Source organism: Acipenser ruthenus, chromosome 6 (assembly GCF_902713425.1).
Source record: "Acipenser ruthenus chromosome 6, fAciRut3.2 maternal haplotype, whole genome shotgun sequence".
Classification (NCBI taxonomy): Eukaryota; Metazoa; Chordata; class Actinopteri; order Acipenseriformes; family Acipenseridae; genus Acipenser; species Acipenser ruthenus.
Window position 1 is genome coordinate 19208457 of NC_081194.1, and position 19470 is coordinate 19227926.

Here is a 19470-nt window from a genome sequence, read left to right on the forward strand (position 1 = left end):
CAACCGTTGTGTGTGTTGATGCACCAGGGAGGCAAAATAGGCTGATCCCTGGAGCAAGCATTACACTTCAGCCATCAACACCAGGCAGAACGATATCTACATCATCAGATGCATCACATTACTTTACAGTAAAAGAAGCTATGTCTCCTGGACGTTGCCAGTTCGAGCAGGCTATTCCATTGCAGACTATGGACGGGAGCTCCCAGGGGGTGGCGCACAATTGGCCGAGCGCCACCGTGGGGAGGGAGGGTTAGGTTGGCCAGGGTGTCCTTGGCTCACCGCGCATCAGCGACCCCTGTGGTCTGGCCGGGTGCCTCCAGGCTTGTCTATAAGTTGCCCAGAGCTGCACTGTCCTCTGACGCTGTAGTTCTGAGGTGGCTGCAAGGTGAGCCTGCAGTGTGTAAAGAAGCGGGCGGATGACGGCACACGCTTTGGAGGACAGCATGTGTCCATCTTTGCCCCTCCCAAGTCAACACATTCTAAATTGGGAGAAAATAATAATAAAATAATTGGCGACTACGAAATAAAAAAATAAAAAAATAAAAGATATGTCTTAGTTTGTGCTTATCTTGGCGAGACTGGAGTCCAATATCAGCATGAAGTTTTGACACCTATTCTCATGTAATGGAAATCATGAAGATCTGGATATGTCCAGTGACTGCTGTGAATAGTGCAGGAGGAAATAGACCCCATTGGGGCTGTGTGACAGAGAAAGAAAAAATCTTATTCTTAAATTCTTATAAATCTCCCTCCGAACCTGTGCGCTGTGTAAAGGGAACAGAGTGCCACAGACAGGATGGTCTGACAATTAATTCCAGGGAAGGTGGAAGTCGGCCATCTAGAAAGGGGGCGGAGCTACGGTACACCAAGTCACCATTAGCTGAGTGGGGGACGGAGGAGGGTGATGCTGGGACTCCAGAATCACTGTAGAGCCCTCTTAAGGTGTCAGCCGACGAAACACCAAGAATGGAAAGTGCCCACTTGAAGACCCCAGCGAAGTACCCTACTCAGCTCTGTCCAGACGGTTGTCATGCTGATGCACTAGGGAGGCCACACTATGATCCCTGCAGCCAGCATTACAGCCGTTGTGTGTGCTGATGCACCAGGGAGGCAAAATAGGCTGATCCCTGGAGCCAGCATTACACTTCAGTCATCAACATTAGGCAGAAGGATATCTACATCATCAGATTGAAGGAAACGGAGATGGATCACATTAGTTTACAGTAAAAGAAGCTATGTCTTAGTTGGTGCTTATCTTGGTGAGTCCAATATCAGCATGAAGTTTTATGTAATGGAAATCATGGTGTTGTATTTCAAACAATGACATCATAATATTTATGCGTGTGTGTGTGTGTGTGTGTGTGTGTTTTGTTTTTTTTTACCCAAAGGACTGACACTAAAGCAGAAACTGACCTGGTATGCCAGATAGCCAAAGATGCTGGAGCTTCTGATGCTGTGCCCTGCTACCATTGGGCAAGAGGAGGCAAGGGCTCTGTGGAACTGGCTAAGGCAGTTAGAGAAGCAGCCAACCAGCAGAATAGTTTTAAATTTCTCTATGACCTGCAGGTGAGATTGGTCCTCCAATTTACAGTTTCTGGTTTATAGTGAAAAACACAGCACAGCTTTATGAACTGCAACACTATGGCACTCTTCAATCACCATTTAACAAAGAAACACTGGAGTGTCCAAAAATAAGGTTTTTATAAAAGGTTATAGAAGCTGTTTTAATTTTTAAAAAAATCTATTAGTTTTGCACTTTTATAAGCACATGTTTGAGATGTTTTGTATCTCCAAAGATATGCCCTAGAGTACAACATAAATAAACAAGAATCAGTAATGTAATTTGCACTAAGTTAAATTCTTGGAAGTCTCCATTAGTTAATGCCCACTACTAGGAGTCTGAAAAAGGCAAATTATTAAAACACTTTACAGTGTTTATCCATAGAACATTTTTAAGCAGTGTTGGTCTGTCCAAAATACAGAAGATAAAGCACTCAATTATCATAGTTCCTCCGGCAAAACACATTTTGTTTTTATAATGGGGTGCATTACAAAATCATGATACTGTACTGTATAGAGCTGACATGGAATTAACTCACGGATGCTGGGTGATTTGTTGGCAGAATAGTGTGTGACAGAAGTAGTTAATTAATAACACATTTTAGTTACCAGTACATGTTTTCTTTTCTTTTATTTTTTTTTGTTTCCGTTGAGTGGATCTTGAGCTTTTCTGTATAGCAGTGTTCTTGGGGTCGGTGACAGTTACCATGGCCAGTTTAGGCACTTGGATAAGATCTTTGTGCTGCATACTATAATCTTTAGTTCTATCTTGAAAAACCTGATCAGATTTAGGGCTATTTCCTATTTTGATGAAAATGTGTTCAGTTTCCAAGAAGCAAGAGTTAGAGATAAATGGAGAAAAGTTTAATTTAAACCAGATACTGTATGGTATATTCATTACTTTTCACTTGGCTAACCAAGTGAGTATATTGGCTGCTATGGTTTTGATTGGCACAAGGCCCACCCAACACATAACAGTGTCAATAGTTCCGTCGCACTGGCTACAAGTCAGATTCTGCAAACTTCTTAAGGTTCATGTGGTGACATATATAGCCTTTCTTCTTTGTAGTGATCATCTGGTGCATCTACCAGAAACAAGATATGTGATTCTAGCAAGCCCCTCCTTTATCCAAAATGCCCGTTCTTATCCCCATCTTAGTGTAGTCTGTAGTTGAAGATTTGTTCACCTTGGCTTTTGTTAAAGTTTATAGCTACTCAACAAAATGTTCTGTAAAAGGAATGTTCATCAACATAGAGGTGTGTTAGCTCCTGGTTTGAAAGAATAACAGGTATAATTAAATACAGCTGTTGGATTTGAGAGACGTGAACATTTGTTGAAGGACTGTCAGAAGTTGTTATAGTTGAAGTGTTTTCCTCCCAGTTCAATTTGAGCTCAGTGACCTGTTTGCTGTCATAGCGTGCACTGTGATATCTGTTAAAATGGACACATGAAAGAGGTTCAATCTGCTTGGTATTCAGAGTAAGTTAAAGCTTGACATTTCAGAAAGGAAAACAAAAACACCTATCTCCTGCATAGGTCATGCTGCAAGCAACAGCATTTTAGTAAGTGGTTATTCATAGAATGGGTTCAGCGGTCTGGGAAGTTTAGGTGTTTAATCTAGCTTGGGTACTCATAAGAGGCCTAAAAATAACATGAAAAGGCATCTAGCATAAGATGAACAAATGCCAGAGGGGTTGATGTTTTCAAAGGATGAAAGTATTTAGGGTATTTTCAGAGGGAGATGTAAAGACGAAGCTTGTATAATGTTGGTGCCAAACAGCTCAACTCCAATTTAGGGAGGGGGAGAGGAGGAGTATCTTATCCACATTATTAAGTGTGGAAAAAGATGCTTATGCTAGTTCAATACAGTAAGGTTTTTATCAACCTTTTATATGACATCCCCACATAGGCGCTGACTTATCAAGAACATTGGGGGGGGGGGCACACTTTAACTCTTTTTCCAACAAAATGGGACAAGTCGTCACAGTATGCAACCGTGTGAATTACAACTAATTGTGGATCTCTTGCAATAGTCTATAGCGCGGCTTCAAAATAAAGGTTCCTATTCCACGAAATACGTGATTACTGCCATATGCCGGTTGAAATAAAATAACGCACAGAAGTAAAGAATTTAATCGGGCGGGGTATGCTCCTATTACTGTAATTATCTTTTATATGAGCGATGTTACATTTACACAAAACTTCAAAAAGGACCAAACACACTTCATAAATTAAACAAATCTTAGCAAGTTTACAATAGTTACTTTCCCTTTTGACTTTTTGTTAAGACATGAAACCAATAAAAGATTTCTTACCTTAAAAGAGGGCAAAAATAGTCTTTCTTTGTAGATTGGAGGAGAGGAATTCGTCAAGCCGATCAAGTTCATCTGTTCGGATTGAATGTGTGTGAAGAAGAGCCAGGTGGTTTAGGCGCTGTTGAGACATTGTAGATCTTAAATAGCTCTTAAGACGTAACAGGCAATGTGTAAAACATTGATCAGGGTTACAATTTACACAGAACTCCTTGCAGGTTCCGTTCAGATATCAATAAGTTTCTTATGTTAGCCATTGATTTTACAGAGATTTTTCTATCATTGCAAATATCACCCAGCATATTTCTTTAAATGCAAGGATAACCGATTTGAATTTGAACATCTTCTCAAGCAAGTGTGCTGGCAATTTTAACAGTCAGTATCACAATATTTTCCAGCTTTTTCATTTCCTGAAAGCCCTCAGAAGAAAATCATTTTCTCAGACATGTGCGGCAGGTGTCGATGATCTCAAAACATAACTGCCTATCGAAGTCCATGGCTGTTGAAAACGAATGGGGTTCAGACCCTTCATCTAACTTCCATGGTGGGCATCGGCTTTTTGGCAACTTTGGCTCATCAATTTCAGGTATTGATTTTGAAAACTGCACTACCTCTTCAAAGAAACTTTCAAAGGTGTCATTTTTGCATTTCCTAGGAAGTATGTCAGTCAGGAAGTTCACCCTCTTTTCCGCATCAGCTAGCGATAGTTTGGGACTTTGTATAGATGAATTTGTTTCCTCCATTGGGCCCATTTACTTCAACCAGCAAAAAAACAAGAAATGCCTGCATGCATTTTAAAAATCAACTGCCTTTCGCCCCGTTGTCTCCTGACGATTTCTTTGAAAAGTCTAACAGAAGTTCAATCACACTTTTGTAGTTTGTCAAAATGGATTTCACACTCTTAATCCGCATTGTCCATCTTGTGGGGCACAATGGGTGCAATCCTTAAGAAACCTTGGCCTGCCCAGCTGTTAACTTATGAAACGATTCGAACCATGCCAGTCTCTGGTGATTCCTTTATCAACACTATTAAGTCCTTCACCATGTTCAAAACGTCTCAACAGGCAGGCACGCATTTAAGTGCATCCTGAAACGCTAGATTAAGAGAGTGCGCGTTACAATGTACAAACATAGCCTGACCCTGGGTTTCTTTAACATGGCTCTGCAATCCAGATCTACATCCTGACATGTTGGCAGCTCCATCGTAGCACTGTCCACGGCAGTCACGCCAAGAGAGACCTAACCTTAGTAACACATCACGAAGTACTGAGAAAAGTGTCTCTGAATTTGTACATTCGATATCATAAAACCCTGCAAAGTCTTCACAGCTCTCAGTGGCATCGTTCACATATCTTAGGCATAAACTCAATTCTTCATGTTGTGAAATATCCACTGTTTCAGTGACCACAACAGAAAACTTTTTGGCCTCTTTCACATCAGCAACGACTGCTCTCAAAACATAGTGGGCCATGATGCGTTTGATTTTGTTTTGCACTTCATGCGAAAGCCATTTGAATTTCCTTTTGTTTTGAAGCCAGTGCTTTAATGCAACATTATCCTGACTACAGAGTTTACCATAATAACAGTAGTATACCCCATACACATAAGGCTTTACTTTGGGATGGCTATGCCCCCCCCCAAAATAAATAAGAACATCTTCCTCGTTTGGTTGTTAGTAGCTTATTGATCCCAGAATCTCAATATGAATCCCAAATATTCCTGGGGCAAATGCCCCTTTGCCCCCCCCCCCCAACTCGGTGCCTATGCATCCCCATCAATTGCTTTTCCCTTGCAAAAACTTTTTTTTTTAAATTGTTGCTTAGTTCTTAGGAAGGACTGGTATTGCAGTGAATTCATGTTTTAAAAGTCTTGGCAGTCACTTATGGAGAAACATATTTTTGGAGAGTAGACTAAACACAGTCGTTCTTAATGGATACCATTTGAAGTATCACTGACAATTTTGAAGATAATTCATTGGGTTTTTTTTTTGGGGGGGGGGTGCAAAGGTATTTGAATTTGTTGATAGGCTGGAGTATGTCAAAATGCTTGGATGCCAAAGTGACGGTTTGCAACAGGTTACGTTCTGGACATTTATTGACAGTGCACGGCCATGATATTGGGCTCAGGGTTAGGATTACCACTAAATAATTAGGTTATTATTACTCAATCAGGTATGTTTGTAACATCTGTAACAAAGTCAAATTAATTAAGATGAGAGGGAAAAAAAATCTAAGGCATGAATGTCTGGCATTTAGATATGTCCTAACTAAGTAAAGGTGTCATTGCGAGGGGATAAAATAGCCTACTTGTTGTTTTGTTTTGTTTTGTTTTTTTCATCTGCATGATCTTTGGACTGAGTAATAACTCTAACAACTGTGAACTTGTACAAAAACAATTTTTATTCTCTCATGGACTGAAAAATCCTTTAAATTCAAGCTGTCTAAAGCTGCTTGTGGTTTATTATCTGATGTTCTTATTACATTCTTTTGTGATTTTTCTGGCTTTCCCATGGAATTATTTTATGGCTGATACTCAACATAGGAAAGGAGTGATTTACAATAAATTGAACTAAGTAAGATTTTAAAAACATATAAATGTAATTGTTTTAACACATGATTTTTAATCTGAAGTTTTCCATTGCCATAAGTCATTATGAATTAGATACAGTACGATCCCAAACACATTAAAAATATTTATAAAAAATATATATATTTTGAATAATTTTTATTTGTATTATTGTGACTAAAACCTGCCTTAGGAGCAATACACTCAACTTCTCAAAATTGTTTAAAATTAAAAGAAAGTAAAAATCAACCTGTGCTTGGTGGGTGTGGAGTACAGTTAAAATATTCTACCCATGTAATTCAAAGTTATTGAAGATCCCCAAGGTTAAAACTTTGGCAACTCCATAAAAGCATACTTGAACTTTAATTACATCAGTATTAATCATGCTTGGAAGCCATATGGGAGCACTCAGTAGGGAGCTTTCAACATGTAGTGTGTGGAATCTGTTTAAATAACCATAAAGCTATATAAGGTATGTTTTATATAAACTTGTGCACTGTACAAATAACACTGACCTAATAGATGATTAGGTATAATACGTGGAAGGACGGGGTGTGTTTTTTCACAAGATTGAAGGCTCCACTGTTCTGGAATTAGGCAGCCAAAATACAAAAGCATGTGAACTTGCAGTAACTTCAGCTTCCCACAAAAACATCCGGCACAGTAAGGCAGGTGATCTATTGGCATGTTGTCGTTATACACAGAACAATTTCAGAACACTGGCCATCTGTTTACTTTAAAGCAAATTCATGGTTTATTCTTGGTCGTTTTAAGATTGGTATTTCTAGTGTTTTAGGTCAGAGGCTTCCAATCTGTGGTGCTGGGCAATTTCCATGTGATTCCTGAAAAATTGAAAAAAAATAGGCCCACACCCAAACTGTAAATATGTACAACTATAAGGCAGCCTCTGAACAACTCAGGTGTCTCCTGTGTAGTTAGTGTCCTTCAATTTCTGTTTAAATTTAACATACTGGAAATGTTTATAACCGATCAGAAAAAAACCATCATAAGAAGCCCTCCATAACTTTATTAAATACAGCACCATGTATTAGTGTAGAAGGCTGTATGTGTACAGCATTTAATTGTAAATGGAAAAGACAGTGAAGAAATACTGGATATTAAATGAATTGGCTTGCTATTATTATTATTAGTGTTTATTCTATATACACGGAGGCTAACGCCAATATTTGGCCTCTCTATGTTTGATGTTCAGGTAAAATTGAACACTAGATTTAACACAAAAAGTTTATACTCCAAACTATATTAACACCTCTACTCCTGACAACACCCTAATTGCAATTTATCCATCTATTCCAAAGATTATGAAATATTTTTTTACGTTAGAATGCCATTTAAAATAACATGAAAGTATAGCATATTGTTTGTTCCATAAATATATATTTTTGACCCCATTCGGTAGTGGTTCATGGGAAAATCTCTTAACTACCGTGGTGATCCTTATTTTAGAAAATGTTGTGAACCACTGTTCTATTGATGTTTATATTCCACAATGAAGAAGAAAAAAAGGTATAATTTCATCTTAATGTTCCCATCGATAGAGCCTTGATTCTGTAGATATTTAAAAACATCAGCTGTTTCCAGTTATTGAATTTGCAAGTTGTGATTTGAATTAACTGATCCCATTAGATTGCACTATAGGACAGTGTCTAGGAAGCTTTATTAAGTTAACATTATGTTTGTCATGTGTTTTCAGATGTAATACCTTAAAAAATTTAGCACATAAATGGAGAGAATTTTTTTTATGACATACTGGCAATGTATGTGTCTGGACTCTTATTCAAGAGGACAGTTAGCTATTCAGACATGCTGAAAAATTACAAAACAATTGGCTTGATTGGGGCTAAGTGGGCAATAAATACCCAAGCCTCTGTCATTGTATCTTTCCTAGAAAATGTATTCATTCTGGGGTACCACTGCATGGCTTGCAGATAGAAACCAGTTGCATATATTTAAAGAGTGGATGGTTATCAATTTAGGGACACTAAGATATTTAGTAAGCAAGCAAGCAGTCTGAATGGGGTAACAAATGCACCACCACCAAAAAAATATTTCTTAAAGCCACAGTGCTTACTGTTCAGAATAATGTCTATCCTACTAACAAAATAGATATTGCTGCACATACTGATGTGATCCATTTCACTTTTACACAGCTTAGACAACCCACTCATGCTAATGTTTCTAACTTGTCCTGTATCGCAATAAAGAATCACAAATAGTAATACATTACAATGCACTGGTGGGGTGCAGCTTCATTGAGGCCTGACATCACAGTTAAAATAGGGCATACAGGTTTAGGGGTGTACAATTCATATCACTTAACACCTGGGACAACAAGATTTGCCGTTATATTTTGCCTGTTGGGCAAATTAGTTTTTATTTATTTATTTATTTATTTTTCTTAATACATGACATTTAAATGCAGCAATCTAGTAAAGTTACAAAAATAAACCACCATAGTCACTAAGGTATTGACAGATTAGAAAAAAACCCTTTTGTGTAATTTTTAGAGTTATAGTCTGTAGGTGCAGAAGTAAATCAATTGTGGAGATGTTTTTTTTTAAATAAATCAATAAATATCTTTAAACATTAACTCTTAAAATCTGACTAAGGTTAATAACTCTCGTATGCAGTCTTTATTTTAGATGTCTGACCAATGTACATGTTGCTGATGTGCAGTTCTATTAAGGGTTTAGTTGTTGTTCTTGAGTTACAGCTTTCTTTTCTCTGAATGGTGCATCCTTTGTAAAACAGTTTCTGTTCTACTGTTTAGCTACCCATTGTGGAAAAGATCAGGACAGTCGCACAGAAGGTCTATGGGGCTGAGGATATTGAACTGTCTCCCGAAGCACAAACTAAAATAGACAACTACACCAAGCAGGTAAGACATTACAACTTCCAGGACCCTCATTGCACATTGTCTTATCTACTATCCTGTCTGCTTATTACCCTGAACCAGTTTACAATCTGAAATAAAAAAAAATACAAGTATCTGTTGTGCTTCGCCTCAGACCTGCTGTACAACTGAAAGCATCATTTATCCTTTGTACGCCTTGTAAAATGCCGTGTTCCAGGTTTATAAATAATAACGCTATTTCTTCTACTTTCCCATTGAAAGGGCTTTGGAACCCTACCCATCTGCATGGCAAAGACCCACCTGTCCCTGTCCCACCTACCTGACAAGAAAGGAGTTCCTACTGGCTTTATTCTGCCCATTCGGGATGTGCGAGCCAGCATTGGGGCAGGATTCATTTATCCATTAGTGGGGACGGTAAGTGAAAAAAACAAAGAAAAGTAAGACATGTGTTCAATGGGCTGGTAGAATTGGGGCAGGATTTACCTTTTTAAGCCATAATGGTCCTTGGTAGTAGATTGAAACAAATGTAATTGTAAAATTGGACAAACATTTCTACAAGTAAGCTGTCTTTCCTTAAAGATGCAAATTTTGTACATGTGTCAAGGCAAATGAGTGGTTTCCTGTTTTATAGAAGACAGGGAGAGGAATCTGGTGGCTACCCTGTGCCACCCACAGTCCTGACAAAATGAAATGGGTGTAGTAAATAAAATACATTCACTTTTCATTTTCATTTTGTACATGTTCATTTCTTGGTTTTTCATTGTCATTAAGCCTGAAAATTGATTTTGAGGGTGGCTCTAATATTTATGCTAAGGACATTAGTGTAAGGAAACCTGGAATGGTAATTGGCTAATTTAAGAAGGCAAAAATGGTAATTTGTCTTTTTTTCTCTTCCAGCGCTAATTGTTCTATAATTTTTTTGTGGTGTCCCTGTAATTGGTTGTAATGGCTGTTTAGTGGTCATGGACTGTGATCCTTTTGATTTGCTCGGTTATGGGAAATACGTGAGTTTGGGTTGAAGGAGAGATCTGCAGTGTAGTGGTATATGTATATGATTTCAGTGGAACCCTGCATAAGTATTATGTTTCTTGTTGGCCTGGAGGAATAGGTTTGGTTCCCCCACTCCTGATGTTCTGCAGGAGGCAAATGTTCAGCCAGGACTTATTGCCAGTTTGGTCGAGTGTTTTGTTCCGATTTATGTGGAATTTTGTTTTAGTCCCAGCTTTACCAGTTAGTACCCTTTTCCAGATGTTGACAGTAATCTTACCATTTAGCAACCCTGTGTCATGTAAGTGGTCTACTGGCTAAAACCAGTTGGAATTACTAAATTCATGGAAATTAAAAAAAGAACATGAGTAAAGGTAAAGCAATGAAGTCACAGTTCCGAGTGACGCAGAAGTTACAAGATTTCAAGAAAGGAACACTATTCTGGTGTAATCACATCATCCACCAATTTCCTTATATTTGAGTAAGCTCGGCAACAGCTCCACAAAATCCTGGCTTACTCCTGTGAACTCCCTATGAAGCTGTCAAGTGTTCTGGGCTGGAAAGCAGCGTTCCCTCTAAAGCTTTTTAGATACTGAGAAACTTGCCGTTTTGACTGAGAAAGGGTAACTTATCAGTGAAAAACCTTCGGCCACGCATTAACCCTTTTAATATATTATTTTTGTTGGATTATACAATTTTGAAACAATATTCCAACACAAGTATCTCAACAATTTTACAATTTACTTTAAATTTAAATTTTAAACAATTTATTGTGGCTCTGCCTCTGATTTTGAGTCATCCTCTGATCCTGTGCAGCGCTGTCGGTTGTTATCATAGATATAGACTGCATGCTTAACTGGTGGCCTGCATAAAATTGCTTTACATTACTGCATAAAACACTGGCATCTGCACTGCCTTCAGTTGTAACTATCTTTAGAGCTACTAATTGTTCCATTCTTGGGAATACCAAATATTGTTTTTCAAAAATGGCCAATTCCATTTGTTCCCTCTTTTTATTCACATATTAATTAAATATGGCATTTGAATATAATGTTGGTAGTTAAAATAAGTCAATTTAATAAATGTTACCACAATTAATTTTTTTCAATCAGACTCTTGTTGCTGTAATAGTAAGTAAAGCATGTGAAGACACTTCAAACCTGTCATAATGTTTATAAACATCACTTGGCTCATTGCTGGCATTAAAATAAGCAGGAAAACATAAGAATTATATTACAACAGTTCAGAAAACCAAATGTCCAGCACAGCTGTGAGAATCATATTTACAGTCTTCCACTAACACAGTAGTTCAGTCTACAAATAAAGGTGTTTTGAAAAGACCTGTTTAGCTTATTGTTGGCATTTACAATAACAATACAAAATATGAAACAGTTTAGTAACAGTCCAGCAATGTCATGTGAGAGTACTCTTATGTACAGTACTCCACAAGTTTAGTGTTTTACTGGCATTGTAATAATTAGCAGGATAAAATAGAGCCCCTTTTAATGTAAATGCATAATTAATCCTCTCCGTTGTTTCTTTGCTAATTTTGCAGTGTTATTTGCAAGATTTAAAAAGATGTGTCTCCAGACAGAATGTCTTTATGAAACCAACAGTGTGTAGTGTAGTTACCACATCCTTTACACAGTAGAGTGATCAATTTCCTTTAAAGGATTGTATAGCTAGAAAAATAGTTTATGCTCTTTTCTTTGTCATCAGAAACTATAATTCAATTAAGAAACGGCCATGGTTTAAAATTGCTAATTATAGCTTCATTAAAGGCAAGTAGCATGGAAAGAAATAAACTAAACAATAATGAAATACACAATTAATTTAGCTGACTTACTTCGGGAAAGCTCCGTCTTGAGCGCAGTACCTTAGGTCTTCATTTTTCAGCACAGAAGAATGCAGTGCTTTGCCATTGTTGCCGTCTTATTTGCTTTCTTATTCTCTACGTGTTTACAACTGGCATTATGATATTTAATCACGCAAATTACAGCAAAATTTGAAGAATACTATCTCACCATCCTCATATAGATAATCAGATTTCTTTTATCTCTGTCTTACTGAAATATTGCTTTTTTTTCTTCGTTGGTGCAGCCGCCTTGATTTCATGGATCTGTGCTCTTCACACTGTAGACCTTGAGGTTGAGCGTGTGCATTTGCGTTGCCAGGAAGTTAAAGTTAACCCAAAACCACTTACCCGCTGGACATACACAAAAGTTTCTATTGAGCCTTTGCTACTGTTTCCTTTAACCTAACAGAACAGCATTAATGGACAGGAAAACTATACAACAGTTTGAATTCTTGAAGTTGCAACTTCTATTTTTTACGTCCGAGGATGTTCTAACAGTTTTTCCCATCATACTTTGAGAAGTGTTAGGATCCTTCTGGTGCTTGCATATTTTCACTGTTCTGTAAACTTGTAATAGTTTTCTTCACTGACCTGTGGTCAGGTGAGTTTTTGGTTTACAGAAGATATAAATTCAGACCACTTCATATTTGTAGGGTTGTATAGGCCTAAATACTGCAGGCTAAATATGTATGTGATGCATTGCTTTTTGTTTTTGTTTCTTTCAGTTTTTAGAAAAATAAATCCGAAGCAAATGCAGTACAGGTAGTTACGAATAAAATATTGGATAATGAGTTTTTTTATAAATCAATGTTACTGTCTTATTGTGGGCTACACTGCCAAATAATGTAAATATAGGTCAAACAGAATTACAAATTATAAGCAACTTTCCATTCAATGAAAGAAAAAGTATAATGAAGAGTTAATTAGAGCCTCTGTCATGAGGTCTGCCTTATTTTCAATTTATATTAACAATCCATAAGCCAGATGTGTTGTGTCAGTTTGGATCACATGCTTTAACTGTAATCCACAAAGCAGTCAGAAAGGCAGCCTCGACCTGCATGTTTGGCCTTAATATTGTTGGCACCCGCTTTTTTATATTTTTATTCGAAAGGCATCCAAGCTAAACCAACGGAGCGTTATCAGAGGAGATCAGTATTAATACAAGCAGTGGTTTTAATTAACACTGCCGTGGTTCCTGTCCCAGACCTGTCTCTCCCTGACCCTGGGGTCACAGCATTCTCATAGGTGGACTGATGACATCATATCTTGGCTCTGGGAACAGGGAGCAGGAAGACAAGGGTCACATGCTGTGGAGCCATTCAGATCTGTGTTGTCCTCCGGCACTATAGGTCTGATGGCTTCTCTCTGGATCTGCAGTGCGAAAAAGATGGCTAGGCAGGGACATGTTTCAGAGGACACGTGTGTCAGCCACCGTTCCTAAAGTCGCCGGGGGGTTGTAGCGGTGAACCGGGATTAATAAAATACAATTGCGATATCAAATTGGGGAGAAAACTGGGGTAAAGTCATTGGCGACGACTAAATTAAAAAAATAAATTAACTCCCGTTTTAGACAGTAACTTACTTGAAATTAAACTTCTACATAGTAATAAATCGGGATCTTACTGGAGTCTAAATACTTTCCGGGGTTAATACAGTAATTCAAAACATGAATTGAGCAAGACTTGGCTTGGGGATAGTATTTATTAAGAAATATACCTATACTTTACTAGACTGTATCTATTCTTTATTTTTTTATTATAGTACATTACAGAAAAGTATTCATCACTGAATTGACTCATTGAATTTTATTTTTGCAGCACAATACAGTCCGTCACAGTGTGATGAATAATCAGCAACATTGTCCCTGTCAAGACAATGCACAAAAGTGCATTGTTTCCACAGGACAATAGTTTCTTGTCAAAGATCCTAACTCTGACGAGTCCAGGTTTATTACCGAAAGCTATGTCTTGAATCCTTTGAGCTGCAGACACCATAAAATATTGTTCGCTGAACAATATAGCTGGTTGCCAGCTATTTAATTTGGGAACCAAAAGTGTTGCCAGAATGCAACCTTAACCTTTTTCTACAGCATCTACAATACTCTATTACCCTTGATTTTCACAAGAATCTTAAATCTATTATCCTCCTGGTATAGCAAGTGAAAGGCTGTGATTGATGTTGCAGTGCATTATCTTTTTACTTTCTAGTTGACTTTGTTTCCGTTACAAATAATTGACAAGAAGACCTTTATTTGGCTACCTTCCATGGTATTCCCTACCCTGCAGATGTTAATATTAACAAACAAAAAAAAAAATCTAGCGGGTTAACCTTCAGGTTGTTTCTTTCACATAATATACGAGCTGCATTGCATTCATAATTATGCTTAACTTGTCTACCTTTTCTCCCTTTTATTTAGTAACTAATCGATGAATATAAAAACTGCAGGATTGTGGATTTCAATGATGATCAATAATGCTGGCGACTTGGCATATTCAGCTGCCATTGTTTATTTTGCACGCAATGATATACATAGCTACAGAAGTGTGCGTCTTTACATTAAAATGATGATCATTTCTTTAGCTGCTTGCTTTTACACACACATAAAAAAATACTCTTCTCATGCAAAAATATTAAGTTGTTATGCTGGTGATAGAGCAGTGGTTTATTACGTATCGTGCATGTTGTTGAGCGAAGTGTATTTGATATGTGACGGTGCATTGCTGTCTTTAGATTAGGGCACTTCCCTCAATGAAGTGGTAATGGTTAGGGACTAGAGAATAATAATGATAATTATAATAAAAACGAGTAAACAATAGAATAGTTTAACAATCGTGTTTGTAAACAAAGACGGTATTCATGTAGGTTAAACAAATACGTATAAATGAGAAGAAACATGTGTAATGTATTTAATGCCGTGTCATTCCTTAGGAGGGAGCAGTAGTACTATTATTAGGTGGTCAATCGTTGTACGTACAACCTGATAGTCATTTGCAATCTGAGTGAAGTATCCGTTACGAAAATAAATATGTATAATACCTGTCAAAGCAACTTGTTAGTGGTTTCCCGCGTTCTAAATACCTCCGTGTTCTTGAGAGAATAATGTGATCTTGGGTGGGGGTAAGCTCGGACCGTCACCCTGTTACACACCATAACATTAAGTCAAAATAGTCAATAATATATGTTTTTTTTGTTTTTTTTTAATATATACCATACAAATTTGCTTCAAATCAAGGATTACTGTATATTCCGGTAGCTCTTCCATTCAGGCTATCGTTCCATAAAAAAAAAACAAGCAATTCGCCACATTTTAGACTGCTTTTCAGCCACATGTGAACTGCGCAAAGGCACCTTAAACCGCAAATGTGAACAGGTTTAGGTTCAGACCTAAATCTGAGGTGGCCCTGGGTGAACGGGGTCTCAGTCTGAACCTAGCTATCCTAAGATGAGTAAAAGTTTTGAGTTTTTGTTTGAAGGGTGCAATTTATTTTGAGCATGCACTATACTGTTGTTCTTGCTATGGCATCTAGTTGTGGTAGTGTAGGATTCTGAAAGATTCTCCTGGCACTCTTTTGTTTGGATTGCAATATGTATGCATGACTGCTGCACAGTACGCATTAGATATATAAGTATTCTTTCATTTTGATGATCAGATCATTCATGTTGTCTGGAGATAATAACGCACCCAGGGATAAACACGATTTCAGGTTGCTGCTTCAGTGATAGTGTTGTTTTTAAATGATTAACTGGAGTCATTGACATACTGCAACAAGTATAGTACTGTACATGATGAGAGTGGTGAAATGTACTAAACAAAATATGTGAAGCCGCCTTCTTTACTAAGCAGGGTGACATCACTATTGTTATTTCTCCAAGTGAGTTTCCACCGAGGCCCCCTACTGAATAAGTGCTGAGCCCAAAGGAAATTAGAAAGACTTTCTCTCCTGCTTTAAATATAAAGGTGTTCCCCACTAGGTAATTTGTTATGGCTTGGCTTATTCCTTGGGTAGTGAACCAAAGGATAGGCTGGATAGGAGGCCAGCTATATCAGCCATTTGAACTTGAACATTCAGACCTTTCGTCATATTCTAAGTTGACTATAAATCATTCAGCTAAATATCCACACCCCTTCTGTACATTAAGAATATTAAGGGGAAAAAACAACACTGACGTCTCCTGATTATGATTATTGATTTAACCTCCTAATTGTTGTAACACTATGAAATTCAACATAAATAACAAGTGTTGAAAATACATATACCAGGAGTATACTTGGTTTATATACCCTATTAAGAACGTAGTTTCACGGATTTGCCCAGAATTAATTATATGGTTACTTTTGTAAGCCCTTTTCAGTCGTGATTTGATCTTTGGTCAAATTGATCATAATACCGTTATTTTATTTGACAGCATATTAAACTGCATTATTAATGGCTGGTTTGTATTGTCCAGTGCAAAATTGATTTTCAGACTAAACTGGTAAGTAGTAAGTATCCTGAAAGTTGATGGCTTTATAAATGTTGCACAGTCATATGATGCTTTCACAATGGGATCTATTCAGAATGACCAAATGAAAATGCTCCCTGACAAATGCTAGAGGGTTTTTTTTTTTTCTTTATCTTTTACTTTTATAACAAAATTCCCATGGCTTTTTCCTTTTTACAGCCAAACCATGATAAGATTAATCCACCAAATTGTGATTCTTGGGACATTAAACAGAAATGTTTTTCCTTTTGTGTGTTTACAAGGGTCAAGTGATATATTAAATCAAATCAAGCATATAATCCAGGATTTCCATAAGTGTACTTTCTTTCCAGATTAGAAAACTAACCTTTCTGAAATGGTTGCATAAGATAGTCTGCTTTGTTTCCTCCATTCCAGACATTTTACATTCAACTACTTGCATGAATTCAAAGAAAATATGGTTCTATTAAAAGTATGATTGAGAATTGTGCTCTTTCTCCAAATCGCTCCAAATGGAGATGGTTTTTATACAGTACTCAAAAAAAAAAAAATAGTAATTCCATTTTTGTAAGACTAGCAAATTGTTGTTTTCTCAAAGGCTTATCTTTAAAAGCAAATGTTTTGCTGGAACGAGTGAGAAATGGCTTGAGGTCATTGGACAATTTATGGAGGTTTCTTTATTAAACCACATGAAAGAAATAAAAATGTGCTCTGAAGTTGTTAATGTTCCTTGCAGCTGCCTTTCACAATTAAAGGGACTTTTAATGAGTGAATAATACTCTCTAGTGACTGAAAAGCAGGCCGATTTGTTGTTGCCAAGTAAAACGCTATGACAGAAAACAACAATGATATAAAAATGAAGTAAAAGGAAACGGTGGGGCACTTATTCTAGAGAGTGAACAAAACATAATGCAGCGGGAGTGAACAAAACATAACCCAAAATTTTACTTAATGAGCAATTATGGCACAAACCATTTGAAGGTTAAGAAGATCTGTTAATGGGAGGTTAATGCAGTGAAAGGTTCCATCTAATTTGTAAGAGTAATTACCGCAATTTAAAGTCACCGTGGTATTTTAATGGGATTATGCAGAGAGTGTCACTACATATATGTAACTTCAAACACCATGTTTGAACTACTGAAGCTTATGTAGAGGGTATACCTATTATTAAGATAATAATAGAAAGATAAATCGGATACAGATTAAGTGGTATATAACTATGTTTCAAATACGGGTCAAAATTACAGATTTTTTGTGGGTTTTTTTATTTCTTATAAAAATGTTTCCTTATTTTTTTTTTTAATTTAATTTTTTTTTTTTTTAAAGAATCTACAACATTGCAAAATGATATATCCTTAAAAAAATGTAAAAGGTAACCAGTATAATTGATGGGTGTTATGTATTTTGAAAGTATTTTATATAAATTACAATATACAATATAAATTAAGGTATTTATTCTCGTTGAAACTTTGCAGTTAGCTTTGGGAACATGAATAAAAAAAATTGATGTTTTCATGAATACAAATTTAGGTTTTCAAAGATGAAAACGATTGTGAAAACTCACAATGGACAAATCATCCCTGGGCAAACCTACGTTATTCTTGTCTGCTTTTTTTTTAAGCTCCTCTAATGAAACTAAACACTGCTGCTGCCTTGCCATCCACTGTATCCTCTTCATATAGAAAACTCCGCACATCAGTTCAGTTTCAAAATAATGTAAATCTTGTTGCAGACAGTGATCTGCTTACCTAATGTTCATGTATAAGGCAAAAAGTTCCAAACTTCCACAGCTGCACAGCAGCATGCACATTGGCAAATTCTCATAGCCCTGCACTGTTCATTTTTAAATGATTAACACATTTTTTACTCAGCATTATAAATATAATTCATTTAACTTGTTTTGTTTTATTAGTTAATGCTAAGGAGGTAAAAACATGTTTTTAAAAATATGACTTAATGCTGTTCTTTAATTAATATTATTTTGTATTCATATGTTATTCCTATTTAACTCCCTGCCAACACTGACACCACCCAGCTTTTTCCTGCTGCACACAGTGTTACTCCAACTAAAGCCTAGTTTAGCTTGACCTTGCCTCTCATTAGAAATTATAATAGATATAATCTTGGACTGGAAAGATCATTTGAAATTAAAATAGATTTAAAACAACAATGGTATAATTACTTGTAAAATAATAATAATTTTTTTTTTCTTTGTTAACTAAAGTAGTTGAATGTATTATCGGTTTCAGTTTTTTAAAACGCCCATGTTGTAAAAGGCCTCGGATAACAAAAATTAATAAGGTCAAGGGTCAAAATAATTCTAACTTAGGTTTGCAAACTTCCTGTGATGGAACCTCTTGATAGGAGGGTAGGTGCATCCCAGCTTAATGCTTCTAAAAGGCTACAGCTCTACTGTAGCGTCACTGCCAGTCTGCTTTTACAAGAGCAGAACTTTCGCTGTCTGCTTTAAAATTACAGGAAATAATTGTGTTTCAGCAGCAACAGTTTTATTTGTTAAAATGAGATAAACACCTTTTAGGTGGAAGAGGCCAGCGCTAATGTTCTTGACACTAGTGTGCAAATGCTTCCCTGCGAGAGAGCTGTTTGTTTCAAAGTGGAATGTTTGAAATGAATTTTATTGGCGCAAGTTCAAGTTTAAACATTAACTGTATACCACATCTACCAACTAACAGTTCTACTACACCAGTGATAAAAAGCAAGGCCTTTTAGGGCTTAACACATTTCAGAGTATATACAGTTTATAATATGGTATGAACTTTTTTTGAAATCGAATAAAAACATTTTCAAAAAGTTTTCAATGTTCAAATGTTTTACTGTAGTGAAAGCCACTTTT

At 36.7% G+C, this 19470-nt stretch overlaps 1 protein-coding gene across 2 annotated transcripts in view; it reads left to right on the plus strand.

The window, feature by feature from the left end:
- mthfd1l (methylenetetrahydrofolate dehydrogenase (NADP+ dependent) 1 like) overlaps window positions 1-19470 on the plus strand; it is a 93131-nt gene that overhangs the window by 58557 nt on the left and 15104 nt on the right. For both annotated transcript variants that reach the window (XM_034017271.3, XM_034017272.3), the window contains 3 exons: window positions 1389-1566; window positions 9230-9337; window positions 9575-9727. In XM_034017271.3, the coding sequence (XP_033873162.3) occupies window positions 1389-1566; window positions 9230-9337; window positions 9575-9727 (439 nt within the window). The remainder of the gene's footprint in view (window positions 1-1388; window positions 1567-9229; window positions 9338-9574; window positions 9728-19470) is intronic.